The sequence below is a fragment of the Monodon monoceros genome, unplaced genomic scaffold, assembly GCF_005190385.1.
Source record: "Monodon monoceros isolate NGI ecotype Baffin Bay Population unplaced genomic scaffold, NGI_Narwhal_1 Super_Scaffold_6, whole genome shotgun sequence".
Classification (NCBI taxonomy): Eukaryota; Metazoa; Chordata; class Mammalia; order Artiodactyla; family Monodontidae; genus Monodon; species Monodon monoceros.
Genome location: NW_021703783.1, coordinates 90,451,853 through 90,470,392, shown reverse-complemented (window position 1 = coordinate 90,470,392; position 18,540 = coordinate 90,451,853). Strand labels below are relative to the sequence as shown.

The window sequence follows — 18,540 nt, the reverse complement described above, 5'->3', positions numbered from 1 at the left end:
GTGTTCCCCACCCCCAAGAGCGGGCCTGCCCCACCCAAGGTCCCAGCGCCGCTGCGAAGTGGCAAGCCCGAAGTGGCAAGCCCGAGAGAACATGGTATCCTGCTGCTTCAGAAGTCCCAGGACAGGCTCTGGTCAGGATGGGAAGAGGCGGCCCCTTCTCACCCACCCAACCTCCGGCCAGCGCCCACACAGGCGTACAGCCTTCCCAGGCCCACATCAGCGCGACCCATCCGAACCAGGGAGCGCCTCTCTCCAGGCCCCGGCGAGACCCAGATCCAGGCCAGGCCCATCTCCGCTCCTCCCGTGGCCCAAAACCCTAAGAGACCCTACGGATTTGGCAGCTTAGGAGTATCAGATCAGGTTTTCACCAAGGGGGGAGCTGGAAAGGAGAAGGGAAAAGGCCACCCGGAATCTGTCCGTGATTGGTCCCGCAAAAGTGAGGGGGTGGTGCCTGGGAACGAGAGTTCCCATCTTCTCCGGGGTTGCCCGGGCTTCTGGCCCAGAAAGGTGAGGCGGAGGCCGGGGGAAGGTGAGGCAGGACGGCCGGCCCGTGCCGCCGGGGTCGCCCAGTCTTCCGGCCGAGACCTCCTCTCGCCTCCGAGAAGTGAGGGGGGGCTGCCCAGGAGGGGAGCGGCTCGGCTCTGGCTCTGGCCGTTGCTCTCATCCGGACCTGGGGCGCAGAGGGGCTGCCCCCCGGGGAGGCACTCACCGTCATGGCGGCACCCCGGGGCGGCGAGAGCAGGAGGCAGGAAGGTGGAAAAGGCTCTCGGGCCGGGCTCAGCGGCGCGGGAATCCCGCCGCCGCCGCCGCCGCCGCCGCCGCCGCCCCTCTCGGCCGGCCGCCGCCGCTCGTCCGGCCCTTCCCTTCCCCGGCGCTGCCCCAGCCCCTTCCATCCGCCCATAAAACTTTTTTTTTTTTTCAAACTTCCTGGGAGGACCCGGGCGGGCCAATGGGCGGCGGGGAAGCCGAGACAAACAGTGGCGGGGGCCGCGAGTGGGCCAATAGGAGCGCGGGAGGGGCCCAGGGGCGGGGCCTGCCGCGACGGGACGGGTGAGCTGGGGCAGTCGGGGCGGGCGGATGGGGGCGGAGGGAAGTGAGGGCGGGCCGAGCTCTGACGGCGGGCAAGCTAGGAGGAAGGAAGGGCCTAGCGTGCAGGTGACTCCGTCGGGCCACGACTAGGGAGTGCGGGGTGGGGGCAGCCGGGTGTGGCACCCTCGTCGTCCAGCAACGGCTTCCCGACCCACGCCAGCCGCCGGACGGAGCGATGGGTCCATTAGGCCTCGGCGCCTCGGTTTGATGGCGACATGGGCAAAGCACACATTCCTACCAATTCAGCGGGTCCCACACGCCAAGCCCTGTTCGTTACCCATGTAATGGACTTTCATCCTTACCACAGACCCGACAGGTGATATCCTTGTCCCCATTTTACTAATGAGAAAACGGAGGCTCAGCGAGGTGAGCCAACTTGCCCAGGGTCACACAGTAAGAAGAGAAGGGATTCTAGGAAGTAATCTAAGCACAAAGTGAGTTCTGGAATTGGTAGGACCTTTCCTAAACGTGCCCTCCTCACCGGGGGTCTTTCTCGCCTTAAGAACCTCATTTTGGGTTCTTGGGTGTGGGCTATACCCGTTTCTCACTTTCCCAGAACACTTGGTGGTTTGTAAGAGTACATTTGCCCTGCAGAATCTCCTCTAAGCCCGCAGCTGAGGAGGTACTGTGGTGGAATTTGTTGCTAACTGCGTGAGGTGGCTTATGGGGCATTGTGATTTAAGCCCTGTATTACCTTAAGCAAGGTCCTTAACCTCTCTGTGCCTCAACTTCACCCTCTGTAAAATGGGATAATGCTGTTATCTCACAGGCTACTGTATTAAGTGTTAATTTAAGTAAAGCACCTAGAACAACCCCTTTATCCCTAGTTAGCTCTCCTTAGGTAGGGGCGCAGGGGAGCTTGGAATAATTACCACTTCAATGATTCTGCCATCTCAGTTTGGGGTTTGAAAATTATTGCTGTCATGATTATAATCACTATCTCCATTTCACAGATAAACAGAGGCCCAGGGAGCTGAAGTTTTCCCAGCATTTCCCATTGGAATTCTCTCCTCCACCCTGAGGAATGAGACCAAAGGTAAGTCCTCCTAGACACTGGCCTTCTGGCATCCCTGTGCTGAGTGTTCCCACCCTACCCTGTACCTCACTCAGGCATTTGGTCCTTGGGAGAGTGCATGGACAAACAGAACACCTCAGCTACCACCAATGCCCCACCGCTGTGGCGTGGACACCTGGCAGTACCAGCCTCCTTGCTGGTTTCCTGGCCTCTGGGACTCCCTTCTAGTACCCTCAACACAGTGATGAGAACACTCCCCTGCTCAAAGTTCTTCAACACTTCTCCACTGTTGATACACACATCCTTGTGCCCGCAGTCATGTCCATTATCATCTGGCCCCTGCCTGCTGTCCTCTATCATTAGACACACACATTTCACGTGCTAGGGCTACACAACGCTGGGAAGTCCCAGAATAAGCCAGGTCTTCTGTACCTCCCTAACTGCACATGTTGTTCTGTGCCATGCCTGGAACACTTCCCTTCCTGTCCTCTTATGCCCCAACACACACACACTCACTCTCTCCCTTCCCTCCCTCCACATGTTTGTTTGCCTGGAAAATTCCTCCTTACCCTTCAAGTCTCAGCCCAAAGGAAGCCAGAGTGCCCCCAGCACAGACTTAGAAGCTCCTTTCCCAGGGCTGCCTGCGTGAATTCCCTGCCCAGAGCTCCCTGCATCTGTACACTCCCCAACTCAAGTGATGACCACACAGTGTTCTAATCAATTATATGTCCGTGTCCTCACAAACTGTGAGCTCCTTGTGGGCAGGAACAGAGTGGTTTTTGTCTATATCATGGTAAGCCTAGGGCCTCAGCCCACATTAGGTCCTTAGTAAACATTGGTCGAGTGAATGAATGCACAAATGAAGGAATGACTGCCTTATTGCAACTTGCCCCGGTAAGACAGAGATGGCACAGCTTCAGGGACCCAGGATTGACTTATTAAACAGAGCCACCAAACCTTGGGGTTATCCAGTCTCAAAGCGTTACTCTATTGAAGATAACAGTGTGAGGCTCAGAGAAGGGAGACGATGGCCCAAAGTCACACAAGTTAGGGGCAGAGACAGAACTCAAGCCCAGGCTTCCTAGCTCTTGACCTTGGACTAATTTCACTGTTCCAGCCCAAGAGATGTGTGAAGCTGCTTTAAGTAACTGTCTGGGTGGCTCCACTAGCAGTTCCATCTCTCAGCTCCTGATTTTCCTCATTCCCAGGTGAGAGAATAGCTGCAAATTCATTGAGCCTCAGTTGCCACATCTGTCCAATGGAGAAAATCTGCAGAGACTCTCAGGGCTGCAAGGAGGACTCGGGGAGATACGGATGCACAGAGGTGGGGGGGTGGGCTCTGAAGTCGGCCAGAGCAGGGTTCAAATCTTAGCTCTCCCCCATTGTGTGACCTGGAACAAGTGAGTTTCATTCCCTCATCTATGAAATGGACAATATGAACCGTACCTAGTATGCCTAGTGGTGAGGATTCAACGCAATCAGATGTGCCACGCACTGAGCACAGAGCTGAGCACATAGTAGGTGCACAATAAATGCTGGCCATCATCACCATCATCATCATCCCAGAGTCCATTTCCCCATTTCCCTCCCCCTTCTCTCCCCCTTCTCTCCAGCCAAAAACTTACCTGCCCCCTCCTGCCGGAACTGCTGTGTGTTAGTGACCCTTAGTTAGGTTGATAAGGTAATTCCCGCCCATGGCTTGAAAATACCACTCTGCCCAGATAACCACGTTTGCCTGGTTACCCTTGTGCCTTAACCCCCAAAGAGCAGCAGCGAGGAAATTAAGAAGTGGATGGAGAAGGTAGTGTTTGGGCGCTCCCTCCACCCCGTACCCCACCCCGTCACACCTCTGTGCATCCTGATTTCCCTGAGCCTTCCCTGCAGCCCTGATCATCTCCATAAATTTTTTTTTTCCCCATTAGACAGATGCTGCAACTGAGGCTTGGTGAGTTTGGCTGCTGCCATTCTCTCATCTAGGAATGAGGAAAATCAGCAAGAGGCCAGTTCCTCTAAACCAGGGGTCCCCAGCCCCCAGGCTGTGGACTGGTACTGGTCCTTGGCCTGTTAGGAACTGGGCCGCACAGCAGGAGGTGAGTGGCGGGCAAATGAGCGAAGCTTCATCTGCCGCTCCCCCGTCGCTCCCTATCGCTCCCGGTCGCTTGCATTACCGCCTGAACCATCCCCCCCCACCGCCTGTCCATGGAAAAATTGTCTTCCACGAAACCCATCCCTGGTGCCAAAAAGGTTGGCGAACGCTGCTCTAAACCATAGCTGTGCAACCTCGGGCAAGTCTGCCTCACCTCTCTGAGTCCCGGTCCCTTCATCTGTAGAATGGGTATACAGGCTCTCAGCCTAGAGCTAGACCCCAAGCTGGAGAGTATGAGAGTCAGCCTGTCACCGAGAGAAGAGACCCCATGAGCCAGGCTGTGGCTCCTGGAGATGGCCAGGCCTCTTCCCTCCCACCGTGAAGGGGGCAGGAGAGCACAAGTCACAGCTGCCTCCCCTCCCCGCCCTTGAGAAAACCACGAACCGGAGGCCTGAGTGTTTACAGCCCTCTCTGGGCAGGGAATGGGTTACGTAATGCCAGATGTTTGTGCAACTGGCTCAGACCCAGGTCTGAGACACACTTTGCAATCCCAGAGCCCCTCGCAGGCCCTCCCTCCCTCTCCCCCTTGCCCCCAGCCTGGCTCCCCTTGGCCTATTTGCGGATTGGGAGCTTTCAGCTGGGTGGATTATTCCATCACCCCTCACCCTGAAGGCTGAAAACAGCCCCAGCCTGGTCCTGCAGGTGGGACGCCCCCTCGCTGCAGAGATCACGGAAGCTCTGGGCTCTGCTTCCAGCTCTCCTTCCTCACACGGGGCCTCCACATCTCTCACTCTGAGCCCCTGCTGGCTTTTCTTTGACTGACACCAGCCTCCTCCCTCCCCTCCCCCACTCTCCCCACCCTCACCCCAGCCCCACCCCACTGGAGCCAGCCTACCCTTTGCCACCTGAGGACCCCCAGAGACAGCAGGAACGGATTGAACAGCGTGGGACGGTCCCCGGGCATCCGCCATGAGGTCACCAGTCGGCCCTTGAGTGGGCTCTCAGCCTTGCCCTCCGCTGGCCTCTTGTCTGCCTGTCAAACAGGGTCCAGTGTTGGCCCCCACGTCCCTGACGACAGCCTCCCCTGCCCATGCTGCCATGCCCACCTCAAACGCCCAGGGTTGCCATCTTTCTCCTCTCCCAGAACTGCCAAGGTGGACTGCCACGTGTTCACACCGCGTGGTGTTGGTTGACAGGGCTCCTGGGGCTCAGCGCCCTTGGGGATGTGCACTTCTCCACCCTCAGGTCAGACCCCAGGTGGCCGGCGGGAGGGGAGCGCGGACCACAGATGTGTATTCAGCCCGCATAAGGTTTTCAGGTTATTTTGCATTAGGTTCCAGTGTTAAATAATCAAGTAGTTTAACACATAGCTACATATTTCCAGCTCCTCTTGAAATATCTAAAGATGGAGAAACTCTGGGCTCCTCTTCCCCAAGGCAACAACCCTCTAGAGCCAAGGGGTCACTCAAGGGCCCCCTAACCCTGAGTCCCCCATCTGCCTACTCTCCTCCCCTTTGTGAAAGGAATGAGTCACAGACTTCTACAGCCACACACCCGGCAGAGTCCCCAGTGCACCCTCTTTGGAGCCATCCTTGTTGGGGAAACTGAGGCCCCAGTGAAGCAGAGGCATTTGCCCAAAGTCACAGAGCAAGTTACTGGCAGAGGCAAGGCTGAGCCCAGGTGTCCCAACTCTTCAGAATCCAGAGATTCTCTGGACGTGGGACATGAAGCATCAAAGCACAGATCCAGGGGGCTTTGGGGGGAAGGACTGCCTCCACCCTGCACCACATCGCCATCACAGCCCTGACCACTAGACCGTGGGCTCCTTGCTGGTGCTTCATTTCGCCCCTGGCCCACACCCAGGCATACACAAGGTGCTCACGAAGGGTATGTGAATGAATGAATGAGGCAGTTATCAATTCTGTCCAGTCCAGACTTCCTGCGGGGGGATTGAGAGGTTTTCTGGGTTGCTGGGGCAGGCCAATTTCATGGAGACTAGAGGGGGACACCTGTATTGCTGTTTCCTCTTTGTTCACAAAACTCTGGCCCCAGGAAGTATGAAGAAATAACCCAGAAAGAGGAAGAGCAAAGTTGCCGGAGTCCCTGTGAGAGCCGGAAGTGCTTTTAGTGACCAGTCCCCGTCCCCTCCCATTTCACAGATGGGAAGACTGGCCCACCAAGCAGTTAGAATGCTGCTTCTACTATGCGAGGCCACGCAGGCAATCAGGGCAGAGCCAGGAAGCGGCGTTGGGGGTAGCAGAGAGAGCGCTGGGTAGGGGATCCTGAGCCCTGGGTCCTAATTTGAGCCCGACCGCTGACCAGCTATGTGATCTGAGATGACTGCCTACCCCTCCTTTTCTCATCTGCAGTCAGGGGTTGGGCAGAATCCCTCCAGCTCTGACTAGCGGCAGGGCCAGACTTGGGGGCTCCAGACTGCCAGACAGACACCCCCCCGACCCCTCACCCCCGTCACACCCGGCTTCTCAGGAAGCGGCATGGGGAACAGCAGAACAACAGCAGGATTAGAAAAGCACAGCCTCAAACCGCCTGGCGTTCTCGCCTCCCGCTGCCCCAGGCCCTCAGCTCTGACCTCACCTCTCTGGAGGCTGCGGGTGATGAGAACGGTCTGTTTGGCAGGTCTGTGGGGAGGGGCGGGGCAGAGCATGTGCTCCAGCTGCAGCCAGGCCTCAGAGTGGCCTCGGCGGGTCCCACCCCTTGCACACATCTCTCCCGCCCCAGGACCCTGGAGCTCCTCCAGGCCCAGCTGACTTCTGTACCTCCTTGGCCCTCTTCAGTGCTTCTCTGGCTCCAGCTCCTGGAAGCTCTACCCTTTCTCCCAGCCTGGCCAACCCTCCAGAATCAGGAGGACCTTGCCTTCAGAGACCATCAGGGCCAAACTGCCATTTGCCCAGGGAAGGGCAGCGACCTTTCAGGGCATCCTAGCAAGTTGAAAGCAGAGCCCTAGGCTTCTGACCCTAGGACTGTCCACCCACCCAGATGCAGTGGCCCTGCTGCCAGCTCATCTAGAGCCCCTCTTCTCAATATCCCCATGGCAGAGCCAGCCTTGGTCTGGATGACCCCAGAGCTGATCTGAGGACCTCAGCCCACCTCCAACCTGATTTCCCTTCCCTTCCCCTCCCTCTGCGCCCACACCCATGACCCAACTACCGAGTCTGCCTGCTTCTGGTCAGTCAGTGAGTCTTGGCCTCTGCTTCCTTCTGACTCCTCAGGCTCCTTTGATTGGAACTGGAGGTAAGAAAGAACACAGCTTAGGTCAGATTATTCCCCAGGTTCCAACTTCTTATGCATCCATTCATCATCCATCCATCTAACATCCATCTAGAATCTAACATCAATAGACCCATGTATCCATCCAACCATCCAGAATCCATCCTATGTCATCCACCCACTCATCTAGCCAACATCCATTATCCCAATACATCCATCCTCAATTTATTCATCATCTATTCATCCATCCTGTATCCACGGGACTTCCCTGGTGGTGCGGTGGTTAAGAATCCACCTGCCAATGCAGGGGACATGGGTTCGATCCCTGGTCCAGGAAGATCCCACGTGCCGTGAAGCCACTAAGCCCATGAGCCACAACTACTGAGCCCGTGTGCCTACAGCCCGTGCTCCGCAACAAGAGAAGCCACCCTAATGAGAAGCCTGCTCACCGCCACCAAGAGTAGCCCCCACTCACCGCAACTAGAGAAAGCCCACGCACAGCAACGAAGACCCAACGCAGCCAAAAATAAATTAATTAAAAAAAAAAACTATATCCACGTATCCTTCCTCAATCCATCCAACATCCATTCATCCATCTACCCATCCTTCCAACATTCATTCACCATCCATCATCCATATTCCACAATATTTACCCATCCATGCAACATCTATCTATCCAGCACCCATCTCCATTCATCCATCCACCCATCTGCCATCCATCCAACATCTGTTTCTCATTTGTCCAACATATATCATCTATCCATCACCCGTTCATACATCTGTCATCCATCATTCATCCATCAACTACCCACGGACCTACCCACCCTCCGTCTGTTTCTTGCAAGCCCTCAAGCATCCATGTATTCACTGGTCACCCAGCCACTAAGCTCATCTCCTTTGTGTCAGACCCTGGGCCAGGGGCCAGAGGTACAGAGATAAAGTAGGTGCAGCTCCTGCCCGCATGGAGCTCATGTTTTTTAAGGGAAAATGACAACTGAGTGTGACCAGATGAAGAGTAGCAGAACTACCAAGCCCGGAAGGGAAACATCACCAATCCAGGGGTGGTGTGAGTATTCAGGGAAGGCGTCTCAGAACAGGGCAGCTGATCTAAGACTCAAACAATGAACAGACGTTTAGTGAGTGAAGAGGGAAGGGAAGAGCTTCCTAGCCAGAAACAGCAGGCACAAGGGCAGGGAGATGTGCTCACAGAGCTCTGCAGCCAGCTCAGCACAGCTAGAGGGCAAATCTGGGGTGGAAGGCCAGGAGGCCTTGAATGCCATGCCAAAGATTTCCTAGAGGTGACCAGCTGGAGCCCCAGCAGGACCTGGTGAATGCCTCTGCTGTGTCATCTGTGAAATGGCCTGAAGCACCTGGTGTTCCTGCCCCTCCCCAGTCACCATCTCCTAACCACCCAGGGACCCCTGAGCCTCACCATGGAGTAACTCTAGCTAGAGAATCTCTCTTTCCTCCCTCTTCTCTTTTGACCAGACCAGCCTGCAGCATCCCAGCGTCCACTGGGACGCAGCATCTTCTCCTTGAGCTGCCTGTGGTGGTCCACCTGCCTGCCCAACAAGCCTGATAGCAACCTCTCATGTGGGGCCCCAAGTCCCCTCTTGGTCCCAAGGGCAGGACCAAGCTGGCTCATCCCTGTATCTCTGGTGTCTGTGCATTGAGCTGATCAGGGGAGAAATCGAGAGCAGCCTCAGGGAAATGCAGGGAAGGGGGCTCCCTAGTCCTTCCATGGGCTCAGAGGCTCCACAAAATAGTGGTTAAAAGCTTGGGCTTTTCCAAGACATGGAAACAACCTAAATGTCCATCAACAGATGAATGGATAAATAAGACGTGGTGTATATACACGTGGTGTACACACACACACACACACACAGACACACACACACACACACACACACTGGAATATTACTCAGCCACAAAAAAGAATGAAATAATGCCATTTGCAGCAACATGGATGGACCTAGAGATTATCATACAAAATGAAGTCAGAAAGAAACACAAATGTCTTTTGTCTTGCAAACTAGTATATATAGGATGCATAAGCAACAAGGTCCTACTGTATAGCACAGGGAAATATATTCAATATCCTATGATAAGCCATAATGGAAAAGAATATGAAAAAGTATATATATGTATAACTGAGTCACTTCGCTGTACAGCAGAAATTAACACAACATTGTAAATCAACTATACTTCAATAAAATTTTAAAAAGTAAAAACTCGGGCTTTGGAGTCAATACTTTGATCTCACTTCTCTCGACTTATACTTGTGTGACCCCCAGCAAATGCTGAATGAGTCTGGGCCTCGTATCTAGCTGAGGCACATGTGGCAAAGCATGCGAAGCCCCAAGGCCAGGGCCCGGCACACCATAAGCCCTCCCCTGTCATCCGTGGGGGAGGCAGTACTGGGCTGCACATTGTGGAGACGAGGAGGGTCTGGATGAAAGAGCAGGAGCTGCCGCATCGCCCCAGTAGTGCCTGTCAGGGAAGTAGTTGGTCCCGTTTTACAGAGGAAGACCAGGACCAAGACAGTCTGGGTGTCCAAAACCACCTGCTGCATTCCTGGTGAGCTGAGGCCAGGTTGCAGGGTTCTGGCCTCCAGGACCCTTCCCACTGACCATCTTAAGGTAAATGCTCTGGGCAGCACCAGAGCACCACTGACTCTGTGACCCTGCCCCTGGGCCAAAGAGACAGGAAGGGATTTGGTGAGCACCTACTATGCACCAGGCACTGGGCCTACTTTACATATAGGCCCCCATTTAAGCAGCTGTCTCAGCAGCCAGCTCAGCCCAGTGAGCATTTATGCAACCCCTTCTCTGTGCCTGAGAGGAGCTGTATGGGCCAGAGAAAGGTAAGTGAAGCTGTCAAGCTTCACTCCTGGACTTTAAGGAACTTGGAATACAGCAGTGGCGAGGGGACACGACCACGCTGGCTGCAGTCCCAGACAGGGCCAGGTAGAAGCCACCAGAGGCAACACAAACCAAGTATTGTAGGGCCAGGAGGGGAGAAGGGCCTGGCCAGTGCATCTTGCTTGAGGCCTCAGGGTGATCTGCACAGAGCAGACCCAGGGTCCACCCCTACCCCGGGCCTGACTAGCTGTGTGATCTTGGGTGAGTGGCTTAACCTCTCTGTGTCTCAGTTTCCTTGTCTGTAAATAAATAGTGCCTTTCTCATCAGACTGCTGTGGAGATTAAATGAGGAAAATACCATAAAGCATTCAGACCAAGGCTTAGCACACAGTACATGCTCAAAAAAAGTGCTCTCATTATCACTGTGCAGTGTGCTAGGGGAAGATTTTGGTCAGGAGGATTGTGTGCAGAAGCTGAGGGGAGGCCTTTCGGGACACTTGTGTGCGGTGGGACTGACTTTCAGGCTGCCCCTCGGAAGTGAGGCTGACTTACCTCCCATTGTAGCGAGCTGGGGCCCTCTGCAGGGCTCCTGCCCCTCAGCTGGCCTGTCTCCTCCAGACCAGCCATAGTTGAGGTCTCTGGTCCACTTGTCACTTTGGTCTTTGGCCACTGGGTGGAGATGCCGGCAGGGCTGGGCGGCTGGGCGGAGCTCTGGGGCCACTGCCCAGGGCTGTATCCATTGACCAGAGTAGTTCCTGCCCCTCCTTCAGACTGGGTGTGTCGCTCTGGCTCCAGCTCCAGAGTACCCTTCGTGCCTGGGGAAATTGTGCCCGGCCCACCCCAGTGTCCAGCCGAGTCCCGGCGGGGCAGCTGGGCCTGCAGGAGCTCCAGGAGGCCTTCCCAGTCCAGTCTCGGAAGAGTGGAGGAGAGCGTCGGCTCCCCCGAGTGGGTCCAGGCCCCCTCTCTGGGGGCCATGAGGAGGCCCACCAGGTCCCTCCAGTCAAGCTCGGGCTGCCTCTCGGGGCCACGCAGGTGTGGACAGGCTCCCTCAGCCCCCCAGCCCGTGGCAGGGGGGGTCTCAGGCCTCCGGGGTTTCGAGAACTCTCCTGGGCCTGCCCTGGAGCTCTCTGGGGGCCTCATAGGCTGGTGAGGACTGGACAGCTCCTGCAGGCTGCCCCAGCCCCGCTGAGCTGGCCTGCCAGAGGGCTCCCATGGCCCAGCACTGGGGGGTTCCTCCCAGGCCTCTGCCTGCCCCCTGTGGCAGGAGGCGCCAGCCAGCAGCTTCCAGCTCTCCTCAGACTCCCTGGGAGGGCCCCTCCAGGTTTCCTCTGGGGCTCTGGCAGCCCCCTGCGTGGGCCCCCCAAGTCCTAGCCAGCCCCCCAGGCCTGGGCCCTCCTGCCTGCCCCAGCCTCTCTCCAGGTGTCCATGTGGGTCCCCGGATCCTGGCGGTCCCTCCAGACTCTGCTGCCCTCCCAGGGGCCGTCTTGGGCCCGCCCGGCCTCTTTCCAGAGGGCTCTCTGTCCGCTGCTCCCTCTCAGGAGTCCTGGCTGACGTCCTCGGGGGCGGCGAGGACCCCTGGAGCCGCCGTTCCCCCTCAGGCCGCCTCTCGGGGCTCCTGGGATGAGGGGGGTCTGCTCGGCTCCGCCGGGCCGGTTCTGCCTGCTTCGCGAGGGGCTTGGTTACCTGAGGATGAGGTGAGGGAGTGGGTGAGGCTCCAGGACCTTGACTGGGTGGTGTCTGTCTAGGAGGACAGGAAACTGGGGTCTTAGCCAGGCTTCAGGGAGTTGCAAGCTCTGTCCTCACGGCAGGCTGGATTAAAGCAGGTCAAAAAGTACCTAGGGTCTCTGGCTTCCCTCCCTGGGGGTGTCAGCCCTTCCCCCTCACCCACCTTCCTCAGTTCCAGAAAAAGATCTGCAAACAGCTGCTCACTTTCCGGACTTCCCCCTCCCCCCCAAGATATTGATTCCAACTGGGGCTATCAGGTGCCGGAATTTCCACCACCAATACTCCATTCACACTGGGTTGGGCCCTGCCATCTAAGAGTTTCTTTAAAAATACCAATCCCCACCCTGGAAGAGACAGCCCTTAGAGCTGGACTGACGTATGGGGAGGTTTTCCCTGAAAACTTCTCAAGATGGCAGATGCCTAATGAAGGACGGGGACAGCATGGAAGGGCCATCTTCAAGATGGACTGATGGGGTCTGGCTCAATTTTGCTGGCTCTTTGGGAGAGGGAGGAGCTGGACGCCCATGATTGGGACTCTGACCCTTTCGTAAAGAACCTCCCTTCCCAGGACCCCCGCCCAGCACCTGGGGGAGGGGAGAAGCTGTGGCTCACCCCTTGGGGGTGCAGGGGCCCCGGGCAGGCTGGCAGTGCTCACCTCCCTGCTGAGGGCAGGGCTGGACTGTCTTCGGAGAGGTTGGCTCTGAACTTGGCTGGGCCGCTGCGACCGCCCCTCATCCCGGGTCTGGAAGGCCCCCGGTGCCTCGGACTTCCTATGAGCAAACGCACCGCCCCTCTGAGGGCCCTTGGGACTGCCCCACTCCCGGCACCCCAGCTCCTCTACTCCCACCCCCAGTGGAAGAGATGTAGCAGATCCAGGGACCCACCACAAGCTCGTTGAAGGGCCTTAGGTGAGGGAGGATCCTTTCAGGGCCTCAGTTTCCCCTTCTGCAAAATGGGGATAGTCGACACTGCCCTATTCTACCTGCCTCATGGGGCTGTTGGGAAGATGAAATGAGAAAAGGGGTGGGCAAAGGTCGGGGAGCTCAGCCTTGGCCTTGACCGCCTCCTGTCTCACTCAGTACTTCCTTTCTGACCGCCACCCCACTGGCAGCCCACAGTTCACCCTCAGACAAAGGCTAGACTGGTCCTTGTGGGAATTAAGATTTATTGAGCACCTACGGTGTCGCAGGCAGTGTGCATGCGTGATCATAATGGCAAACATTTATGGAACACTTCCTGTGTCCCAGGCACTTGTACTATCTCATTTCAACTCCTGCAATCCATGAGGTGGAGACAGGAGAGGCAGAATGTCATATGCCCCCATATTCCATTCTTTCTGCCCATTTTCTATCCATATGGTAAATTTTGGACTTCCCAGGCCAACCTGTTTTTCCCCTCAGTACTAGCTGCAGCCATCTAGCTGTTGGTTAAAGAGCTCTTAGCAAGATCAGAAGGAAGAAACATCCTCTTTTCCCCACAACTCCAGAAAAGCCAACATAAAACCGTCCATGCAAATGTCATTTCTAAGACACCCAGATTTCAGGCATTGTTGCCACGTCCGACGAAGACAACCTCTAAGCTGTGGAAAGTCCCTAGTTCCAGCTAGTTGTCTTGCTTAATAATCGTTAGCCATGGCTATTAATAGTTAACGTGACATCTCTGTTGAAATGTAGGAACATTAAACAGAATCTGGGTACATCTCTCCCCTCCCCTGTGTAAGGGGGTCAAAAGAAAAGACCTAACCACTCCACTGGGTATTTAGGATATTTATTGCAAGAGGGTTTGAGAGTCAGACTTCATCTAAATTGGCAGATGGAGCTGTGTCTCTGGCGGCTGAACCAAACCAGAAGGCTGGGAAAGATGACCATGTGCTGACCTTGACCCAGCCAGTGAAACAGGAAGAAGAATCTCTCCTCAGGTCTGAGCCAGGACCCATACCCTGCAGTCTGCCTCCAGCTTGGGGACTAGGCTGAAACTCTACAGAGGCTTTAGAAAGTGAAACAATTAAGGCCTTGGGCTTTGTTCTTGTCTTATGGCTTTTGCCAATGTTATTGGAATCAGATCCATAAACTAATTTGATTTTTTAGCCATTCTTAGCATTGGACTCACAGGAAACCAGTTCCCTGCTCTGGAGTAACTGTTTCTAAGTTTGACGGCTGCCTGATCAGGTTCAATTTTTAATCCAATTTGAAGCGAGAGAGTTTCCTTGCTCTGTGAGATCTGATGCCTTAGAGTGAATTTCCCTCAGAACCGGGGTGTAGGAGCCTCTGCGAAGCAAAAACCCCAACGTTGACTAGGTGGGGAGGATAATGGCAGAAACTACCCTGTGCAGGGTGGCGAGGCAAACGTGCGTTCTCTTCCGAATGAATGCATTTTCCATATAAACTCCAGCTTGTTCAGTGAGCATTCCGTCTGAGAAGGTTCCCCCCGTGTGGAATGGAGAGAGGGGAGAGAAGAACTCAAGAAAATTCTGAGACTTGGACAGAGACCCAGCCTCCTGATGCTGAAGCAACAGTATTTCCTCGGGCCACCTGTTCCTGAGGGTTGGTGTGGCTCTGCACCGAGGATGACAAAGAAGCTTGGATGGGCTCTTCCACCGCCAGAGGGTATTAAAGGAGAGCGACCGTCAAGTCAGGTAAATTCCATGAAGGCTCTGTTTTGAATTCAAGATACTAGGAAATGCTTATATGATTCTAAGACAAGAAATTCCAAAGGCATCAAGAGGGCAGGAATGAAGATATCGAGCCAAAATTCCTAATGCTTTAATGTGATAATAGCCCTTTAAGAAAAAACGTCCAGCCTCAGTTAGAGCAATGCTTGAACAGAGTAGATGCTCAATAAATACATGTTGAATGAATGAATGGGAGAAAGTAAGAGTACAGCTCTATAGCCACCCACTCATAAATTTCAGTCTGTCCCTTAGAGATATTTAAGTAGGTTTTAAAATTTTATCTTCAGAGGACGAATGGTTTTCTACTTGGAAAAAATGCCATACAAGAGCGAAATTTTTAATTACTCAGTAGAGTCGTAAAGCCTTGGTTAAAAGCAAATAATCTACTTCACCAAAATATATATGCTAAATATGCAATTTTTATATATCAGTCATACCTCAATAAAGCTTTAAAAAAAAGGTAAATCTACTTCAAAGAGAGCAAAATAAAATGAATAGAAGTACCTGTGTAAGAACAATTAAATGATTAATAAAAGTATAAATATTCCAGACTTCTACTATAAACGCTTTATCTCTCTAAAAGTTAATCACGGTAAGAAAAAAAAAGAAGGAAAGAAAATTTAACTTTGGTTCAAAGACCCTGCTGAGTCATCAGGTAAAGTCAAAGGTATGCAAATTGACATCAGACCAAAAATAGTCATCATAAAAGGCCAAAGACAAAGGGGGTTTTCAGGGTAGTGAGACTATTCTGTGTGATACTCTTATGGTAGACACACGTCATTATACATTTGTCTGAACTCAGAATGTACATCACCAAGAGTGAACCCTAATGTGAACTATGGACTTTGGGTGATAATATGTCAGTGTAAGTTTATGGATTGCAACAAGTGGACCACTCTGACGGGGGATGTTGATAGTGGAGTAGCTGTGCACGTGTAGGAACAGGGCGTATATGGGAAATCTCTGTACTTTCCTCTCAATTTTGTTGTGAACCAAAAACTGCTGTAAAAAAAACGAAAGTATTTTTTTTAAGAGGCCAAAGAAAGAATTACACTAACGCTGGAGACCACAAAGGTTGTCGCCTGGGTTTTAAATGGATAAAACTTACTGGAAAAGGAAATTTGAAGAATAAGAGATAAGGTTTCTCGTGCAGATTCAAATCTAAGAGAAAATGTTTTCTAAGGGACAACAAAGAGAGGAATTGTGGATGCAAAATATTACCCACTCCTTAGGGTGATGGAAATGTTCTAAAATTATGTTGTGGTGATGGCTGTACACCTCAGCCTCGGTAAACATGCTATAATTTATTGAATTCTACACTGAAAGTTTTGAGACTTTCAGACCTATGTTTTTTTGTTCTCTTGAACTTAGCGAATGGAATTTCAGCCCTGATCCTTAAAGACTCTGAGGCTGGAACTGCTGGAGAAAGAAATCTCAGCCAGATCTGGTGGAAACACTTCTCCTCCCCAAGACTGGGGAAAAGCAGACGTTCTGCTGGGTTGTAAACACCCGCATGAATGGAGCCACTGACCAAGGAGACTTGTGGGATTCCTGGACTTCAGGTGCTGTCGCTGCGTCCCAGGAAAGGAATATTTAACCTCTAAAAAAAGTCTGTCATCCTGTGGGTTCTCTTATTTAAAATATGTGGCTCTGGCCATACGTTTTAAATTGACATCTCTGTTTTCGGAAGTGCAAGGGACCTGTGAGCTTTCTTCTTTAAGGCAGAAAAAAAATCTGGGACACTTTCTTCTCCCTCACATAAGGTGTAATAAATAAATCAATAAATAAATAAACCTGTGACTCTGGATCAAACAAAGGGTTTGAGAATTTAACCTCATTTAAATTAATGTACTAATGTTCTAATTTTACAGATGAGGAAACTGAGGCTCAGGTAGATTAAATCACTTTACCACATCACACCAGTTGGCGAATGGCGTTGACTCAGGATTTGAACCCAGCCTGCCTGACCCTGGTCTTCGCTCTTACCCGCTAGGCTATGCACAATATCACTTAATTGTCAAAAACAACTCCTGAGGTGTGGAAACAGGTGAAGTGATTTGCCTAAGGTCACATAGCCAGTAAGCGGCAGGGCGGGGGTCTAAACCCTTTCCTGGTTTGGAACCTAAGCCTGTGAACCTTCCACCTGTCCTGCCGCCGCCGAGCCTCCGCCCCAGCCCACCTGGCTGCCCCAGCCCTGGGCTCACCTGCGCTCTTGCCCGAAGAGGCGCTCCACCTCTGCGCGGCCAGGGCTGCGGGTGCGGCCCCCGTTGCTGCACTGGGGCCCTGGCTCCCTCTGCGCCAGCCTCCTGGGTGGGGGCAGGTCGGCCAGCACGGTGTATTCCTCCCTCTCCAAGTTGTGCCTGGTCTCACCCGGGGGCGCCGAGCCCCGGGAGCCCCCCGAGCTGCCTGGCGGAGGTGAGGGTGCCAGGAGCGCTAGGTCACTGGGCGGGTGGCGGGGTGGAGAGGAGGCTCGAGGGGCATCCCGGTGCCCTATGCACACTTGAGGGGGCAGCACTGGGGAGCCACGCAGAGAGTCGGTGGAGGGGGCCAGGCTCTCCATGCTAGTCCCAGTGGGGTCCTGGAAGAAGAGGGAGGGCTCGGGGGCCTGGCGGGGCGGGGACGAGAAGGAGGGTGCATCACGGTGCCCAATGCATACAGGGCTGGGGATGTGGAGGCGCTCGTGCAGAGAGTCTGTGGAGGGGACAAGGCTCTCGGTGCTGGCCCTGGGGAGATCCTGGAACAAGAGGGAGGGCTCTGGGGCTTGGCGCGGCGGGGAGGAGGCCCGGGGTGCGTCACGGTGCCCGATACACACAGTGGGGGGGAACTGAGGAGGCTCGTGCTGGGCGGACTGGTTCTCAGCATCTGACGTGTCTGGGAGGAAAGGAAAGGGGTCAAATTGGGTGTGGCGGGGGGGTGAGGAAGCCCGAGGGGCATCCCGGTGTCCAATGCATACGGCTGGGGGCATATAGGGGGGGTCATGGTGGGGCGATTCACTCTCAGATGCGTGGGGGTCTGGGAAGAAGGGAAAGGGGTCATGCTGCAAATAGCGAGGAGGCGAGGAGGCTCGAGGGGCATCCCGGTGCCCAATGCACACAGGGCAGGGGGGCTGGGAGGGCTCCGGAGAGGTCTGGGGTGCACCGCGGGTAGCAGGGTGCAGAGGCGAGGAGGTCCGGGAGGCACTGTGCTGGCCTGGCGGGTGGGAGGAGGAAGTGGCCCGGGATGGTGAGTTGTGCTGGGTGGGGCTGGAGGAGCGCTGGGGTGAGTCACGCTGAGCTGGTCTGATGGGAGATGAGGTCTGAGGCCTGTCGCTTTGGGTTGGCCGGAGGGCAATGGATGCCCAGGGAACCTCACTTTGCTTGGAGCGAGATGGGGAAGAGGTTCGGGGGCCATCACCCTGGGTTGGCCGGAGGGGAAAGGAGGCCCATGGAATGTCTTTGTTAGTACGATGGGGAGAGGAATTCCTGGGATTGTTCCGCTGAGAGGAACGATGGGGAGAGGAAGGTCCGGGATTGTCCCGTTGGGTGCAGCCCTGAGAGGAGGAGCTTCCTGGGTTTTCCCGCCGTGAGGAAGAGGATTTGGGATTGTCCCGTTGGGCACAAGAGGTTTTGGGGTTGTCCCTTTGGGTAGAAGAGGTTCTGGGAGTGTTCTGTTGAATACAAGAAGGTCTGGGGTTGTCCCACTGGGGAGTACAAGTAGGGACAGGAGCTTGAGGGCTGTCCTGTTGGGTAGAAGAGGCTCTGGAGTTGTCTTGTTGGGTGGCTCTGGGGGGAAAGGAAACTTGAGGATTATTTCGTTGGGTGGACGAGGTTCTGGGGTTGTCCCGTTGGGCGACTCTTGAGGGAGAGGATGCTCTGGGGGTGTTCCG

General features: G+C 54.5%; 1 protein-coding gene across 5 annotated transcripts in view; it reads right to left on the bottom strand.

The window, feature by feature from the left end:
- The window catches only part of TRIOBP (TRIO and F-actin binding protein), a 55,980-nt gene that overhangs the window by 22,780 nt on the left and 14,660 nt on the right, over positions 1 to 18,540 (bottom strand). For 3 of the 5 annotated variants that reach the window (XM_029204817.1, XM_029204813.1, XM_029204814.1), the window contains 5 exons: positions 16,880 to 18,540; positions 12,660 to 12,774; positions 10,832 to 11,962; positions 7,359 to 7,436; positions 5,086 to 5,223 (listed from right to left, as the gene is read on the bottom strand). The exon at positions 16,880 to 18,540 is cut by the window's right edge and continues 518 nt beyond it. In XM_029204817.1, coding sequence (XP_029060650.1) covers positions 5,086 to 5,223; positions 7,359 to 7,436; positions 10,832 to 11,962; positions 12,660 to 12,774; positions 16,880 to 18,540 — 3,123 coding nt within the window. Of the gene's footprint in view, positions 1 to 709; positions 902 to 5,085; positions 5,224 to 7,358; positions 7,437 to 10,831; positions 11,963 to 12,659; positions 12,775 to 16,879 lie in introns of those variants that run through there. The other 2 variants (XM_029204815.1, XM_029204818.1) reach the window with 1 other exon arrangement.